This window comes from Aethalodelphis obliquidens, unplaced genomic scaffold, assembly GCF_003676395.1.
Source record: "Aethalodelphis obliquidens isolate GAN/ISIS:26980383/991018 unplaced genomic scaffold, ASM367639v1 scaffold86, whole genome shotgun sequence".
NCBI lineage: Eukaryota > Metazoa > Chordata > Mammalia > Artiodactyla > Delphinidae > Aethalodelphis > Aethalodelphis obliquidens.
The window spans coordinates 2,225,869-2,231,542 of NW_020838030.1; the positions used below are offsets into that span (position 1 = coordinate 2,225,869).

Below are 5,674 nucleotides of genomic sequence, written 5' to 3' on the forward strand. Positions count from 1 at the left end.
CTCCATGGCGGCCCACCCCTCAGCTGGACCATTGCAGGGGTCACCTCCTTAGCCCCCTGCTGCTTCCCGTGTCCCCCCTGCAGGCACTCCGCTGCTCACTGGCCTCTAATGGCTGTTCATCACAATTAAACAAAACCCAAAATTCCTACCCTGGCTTACAAGGCCCTTCAGGATCTTGCCCTAGTCTACCCTGCAGCCCTTGTTATGGTATCTACTGCTGCGTAACAAACCACCCCAATACATTTGTGGTGCTTATGTGTCTGCCTGGGGCAGGGCTCGGCAGGGAAGGCCCGTCCCTGTTCTACGTGGTGTCAGGGGGGCCACTCAACTGGGATAGGCGATCCATTTCCAAGATGGTGCACTCCCATGGCTGGCAAATTGGTGCTGGCTGGTCAGGGAGCCCAGCTGGGGCTGACAACTGGGGTGCCTCAATTCTTCTCCACCGGCTGTTTGGGTTTCCACACAGCATGGTGGCTGAGTTCTAAGAGCAACTATTAAAAAGCGAAAAAACAACAAGAAACAACCCCCCCACAGGAAGTAGAAGCTGCCAGTCTCTTAAGGCCTGAGCCCAGCAACTGTCCTAACGTGAATTCCACTGTAGTCTATTGGTCAAGCAATCAACGAGCCCAGGTTCAAGGGGCAGGGGCACAGACTCCAGCTCTCCATGGGAACAGTGTCACATACGTTTTTAAAACACCCCAGACCTCACCTCTGTCTCCATCTGGGCTTTAGCCACACATGCCTGTCAAGAGCATTCCCACCCCACAGCCTTTGTGCTTTCTCTTCCTTCTGAGGATTCCCGAGGGGCCCACAGTCCTACTCAGTGACTAGTCGAACAGTCCACACCTCCTCTCAGCTCCTCTAACCCCACCTCTCCGCAGCCACAGGGATCCTTCTCAACACACACCACGTCAGCCTCTTCCCTGCCTATAACCCACCCTGGCTCCCCAATGCCCCCAAGACGATGTCTGCCCTCCTTAGTCCACCCTTCCACACCTTCCATGGCCCGGGGCTCATGCCACCCCTCCCCCACCTGTTCTCCTCTCAAAACCACAAATCCCCATCCTCCCAGCTCCACCCCACATTCTGGGCCCTCTGCCTGCAAGGCCCTTCCCCTCATCTATCTGGCAATTCCTACTCATCCTTTAAAACCAAAAGCTGCCCCCTCCAGGAAGCAGTCCCAGATCTCAGGCTGCATTAAACACCTTTCCAGTGCCTCCACGGGTGCCTAGGTGACTTTGGATCCCTGCAGCGGTCTGCATCTCCCCAGGGCAGAAGCTTCTATCTGGGTCCTAGCCCTGGATGGCCAAATCCTTAGACCTCAGCCTCCTTCCACACCAATTTGTGGGGGGAAAAGTCTTTATTGATAAATAGGTTACAGTGAAATAGAGTGATAGTTTTTAGGGGAATAAAAAAGTAGAATCTCAGTCTGTCTCCACCCCGCCTCTAGTTCTCGGCTTCTGCCTTCTTACTGGCCGCTTTGGACGCAGAGGACTTGGTGGGAATGCCAGGCTTTCTCGGGCCTTTAGGGGCCTCTGCCTTCCTGGCCAGTGGTACAGGCTCCATCTTGGACCCACTGCCCTTGGGAGGAACAGGGGCCTTGGCTTTAGGCCCCTCCCCGGCCCCCTGCGCAGCAGCCTTTTTAGGGACCTTGCTGCCCATCTTCTTTTTGGCTGGGGAAGCAGCAGCATCCTCGCCCTATAAGAAAGCAAACCAGGAGCAAGGGGACAGAGCTGGGCAGGGCTGGGTGCACAGCTCAGAGCCCACGAACTTAGGGGTGAAATCCCAGCGCTGGGTCACTTTCGACAAGTGACCTCACCTCTCTAAGTCTCAGCCTCTTATCTATAAAATGGGGATGGTGATCCTCACGGCGCTGAAGGGCCGGGGAGGGGAGGAAAGTGCTCTGTACTTTGTAGGAAAATAAGTTGCCCCCTTCCTCGGCTGACCCCTCTGGGGCCGGGTGGGGATGCCCAAGCTCTGGTCGCTGGAGACCCCGAGCAGGAAGTCACCCAGGCACCTACCTTGGTGACCGTGGGTTTGGAACTCTGACTCCCAGGCTTTGTTTTCCTGTGGGCCTTGGTATCTGCTGGAAGAGGGGATGGCATGTGAGAAACACCCCTTTCAGGAGGAGCTGCTGCTGGGCAGGAAGGTTCAGGGGTCCCACAGCCCTCGTCCTGCCCAGGGCCCAGTCCTCACTCTGACACTTGCAGGCTGTGTGACCTGGAGCAAGTAGTTTAGCCTCTCTGAGTCTGGGTGCCCTAGTCTGCCAACTGAAGGTAGCAGCCTCTCTCCCACGGACAGTTGGAGGATTAACTGGACAGTGGATGACCACCCCTCACGCCGTTCACAGCTCCACGCCTGCCCACACCAAATGCCCCCGACAGGTGTATCTGCCTCTAGCCTTTAACCCATCTTCCACACGGCAGCCAGGATACATTTTTCTTTTATTATTATTATTTTTTTGCAATACGTGGGCCTCTCACTGCTGTGGCCTCTCCCGTTGCGGAGCACAGGCTCCGGACGCGCAGGCTCAGCGGCCATAGCTCACGGGCCCAGCTGCTCCACGGCATGTGGGATCTTCCCGGACCGGGGCACGAACCCGTGTCGCCTGCATCGGCAGGCGGACTCTCAACCACTGCGCCACCAGGGAAGCCCCAGGATACATTTTTAAGAACACCTTGGGCCCTAGCTCTCCCCTGTTCAGAGTCTTTCTGTGGCTCCTCATCGTCCTCCAGATAAAGTCCAGCCTCCTGCTGCCCTTCACAACCTCCCCTCCCCCTCCCCCAGTGCACACAGACACAACTATTTGTACTTCTTCCACCTTCTTCATGCTTCCAGGCCTCTGCACAAGCTGTTCTGCCTGGGACACCTCCTCCAGGAAGCCTCCCCTGATCCTTCTCAGAGATGACCCCTCCTCCTCTCTCTGCGCTCTTCTCCCCCATACCCACCCCCACCAGCTACCATGCATTCTCTGTCTCTCTGGGTCAAGCCAAGTGCTCAGGGCACACTGGCTAGAAACCCCTCCTCCCAGAGCTGGCCCCTCCATTCCAGCTCATGTCCCGTGGCTGCCAGAAACCCCCTCCCATGCCCTCCTCTCACCCCATTCACATCCATACCTCGGCTGCTCCTTCCACCTTTGACCTCTGACTTCCCGCTGGGCCCACTGGCAATGGGAGGGGCCTGTGTGGCCTTGTCTGGCTGTTGGGAGGACTTCTTGGCCTCACCCAGTCTTGCCTCTTGGTCCTTGGTCTGCTGGCCTTTCTTGGGGGCCTTCTTGGCTGCACCTGGTTTGGGGGGAGCTGTCCGCCCCTCTCCCGGCTTCCTGGATCCTTTTTTCACATCGCCTGGGTTGGGTGGGTTCTTCTTTGACTCAGTTGGTTTCTTGGAGTCCTTTCCCTCAGCTTGACCAGGCCTCCTGGGGGCCGTCATGGTGGACGTCTTCCTGGGCTGGATTTTCCTTTTGTCTTTGGGAACTAACTGGAGGAGGAGAGAACGGGGTGGGATTGAGAGCAGAGGTTCTGGATGTCTTACGCCCCTATACCCTACATGAGGCTCAGAGAAGACCCCATCCCAAAGGAGGGGGAGAGGAAGGCGGCCAAGGGCTTGCGGAGAGCACACAAAACCACCTCCTAAATGCCGGCTGCCAGTAATGCATTCCACCCATTCATGCACTGTGAGGAACGGTGCTGCCATTAGGAGCTAAGGAACCCGAGTCTCCAAAACTCGCCCAAGCTTCTCCTACCCTCCCTGCACAGGTGGCGGGCACGCGCCTCCCACCCCCGCACCCGGAAGCCTCAGAGCCAGGCTTCTGGGAGCACATCGTGCACACTGAGCCCTAACGGTATCTCTGAGATGCTAACCTATAATCTCCTTTGACCCCCCAACACCATCCACAGACTGTGGCTCGGACTCCCCACCTCCCCGCCTCACACCACTGTGTCCCCAAGTCTCCCTGCCGCTTCGCTTCTGTGTAGCTGGACACGGACATGGAAGTCAGACGGCTGAGAGTTCGTGGCTTCCTGGGGCCTCAACCCCAGCCCAAGGGCGACTCGCCCAAGTCTTCTCCTCCCCCTCTGGCCTCGGTCTCCTCATCTTTACAATGGGGCCAACAGAGAGGGTACAAGTGGCAGGAGGATGCAAGCGTCCCCGGCAAACAGGTGGTCCCTGCCCCTCTAGAGCCCAGCTGATGACGCTGCTCCCAGCATCCCTGGACCCTCACGGCTCCCCGTTACCCACCAAGACCAGAATCAACTCCCACTCTCTGCACACACACATTCCTGACTCCGTGGTACCCAAGACCCCCTTCCCTGCCTCCCAGCTCGTTGGCCCACTTTCCTGACCGTCTCCCAGTCACATGCACTCCCAGTGCCCTCTCTTGCTTCCCTTCACCCCACCCTGTGCCCCTGGCCTTGCCATGGCTGGTGTCCAATCTCTGACCCACACACCCAGAGTTCCAGGAGGGGGGATCCCCTGTGCTCAGCCACCCTATTCCCACAGGGATTGGAACGTGGAGGTTGAGAACGTTCCACCGTGTTCCATGGAGCCTGTCAGAGGAACTGCTACTTGCTGGGGCACAGCAGTGACAAGACAGACCCCATGTCTGTGTCGCTGAGATTTCCCTGGTGGCAGCTGGCAGTCATGATGCTGGGGCTTAATTCTGTGGCCAAATTTGCCCTTAGCTCTGGGTGACCCTCCCCTTTGAAAGAGGAGGATGTAGGGGCTCAGGGAGGTGTCAGCCCTGGTCTGGAGACCACGGGTCTGGAGCCAGACAGCACGGGGAACAAACCCCATTTCTGTAACCCCGTAGAGGCCAAGGTTGGGTCTGTGCCGCCCGTGGTAAGGAATTCCAGGAAGGGGTCACGGGCGCCAAGGACCCAGAAGTGGAACAGCTGAGACGGTCTCTGGTCACTCAACACACCCGACAGGGATGGAGGCGGAAGCAGCAGGGTGACTGGGGCCGTGTGGGTGCTCAGCTTTCCCGGGGAGACGGGGGGGTCTCGGCAAAGACAGAGGAAGAACGAGAAGAGAAAGAAGGAGAGAGGGAACAGGGCAGGGAACCAGCACCCAGAGGCTGGGAAGAAAGAGCTGGAATTGGGGTTCAAGCCCTCGGGCAAGTCCACCTGCACCCTGGGGCCTCTCGCCACCCCCCATCCCATTCCCAGTGCCTGACTTTGAAGCTGCCAGTGGCTCCCCGGGCCTTGGAGTTGATGGGCCTGACAAGGAGGCCGCGGTGCATGCCTGTGGCCAAGGCCTGCTTCAGCAGGTACTTGAACCGGAGGACGTTCACTGTCGGGTACTTCTGCAGGATGTAAACCTTGATGGCTGCCACCGAGGTACCCCGGCGCTGCTCCCCCGCCTGCAGCGCCTCCAGCACCATGCGCAGCACCGGAGGGTGGCGGCGGGGCTCTCGGACGCCGCTCCGGATCAGGCCTACGGACAGACAGCAGGACATCACCCGGGGCCCAGACCTCCCTCAGACCCCGCTGAGGACAAAGATGCCTAGTGAAACACCCACTAGGCGCTGGCCAGGCCCCACTGTGTGTGAGCAAGCGGCCGGGGTATCAAGTACACACCCCTCACCCCCACCCCAGGTCAGGGCCACTGCCCCCTGGCCTGGGAGCAGACGTGGGGGCACTGCTTGGCCACCCGGGGTCTCCCGGTGCCCACCGTGGGG

The 5,674-nt window shown here is 58.9% G+C and overlaps 1 protein-coding gene across 1 annotated transcript; it reads right to left on the minus strand.

The window, feature by feature from the left end:
* Nucleotides 1-1,016: 1,016 nt before the first annotated feature.
* On the minus strand, nucleotides 1,017-5,452 carry H1-8 (H1.8 linker histone). Its single transcript, XM_027093855.1, has 4 exons — nucleotides 5,171-5,452; nucleotides 3,117-3,477; nucleotides 2,022-2,086; nucleotides 1,017-1,698 (listed from the first exon to the last, which is right to left on the minus strand). Exons 1-4 carry the CDS (start codon nucleotides 5,450-5,452, stop codon nucleotides 1,447-1,449), a joined length of 960 nt encoding a protein of 319 aa, XP_026949656.1. The 3' UTR covers nucleotides 1,017-1,446.
* Between the last annotated feature and the right edge of the window lie 222 nt (nucleotides 5,453-5,674).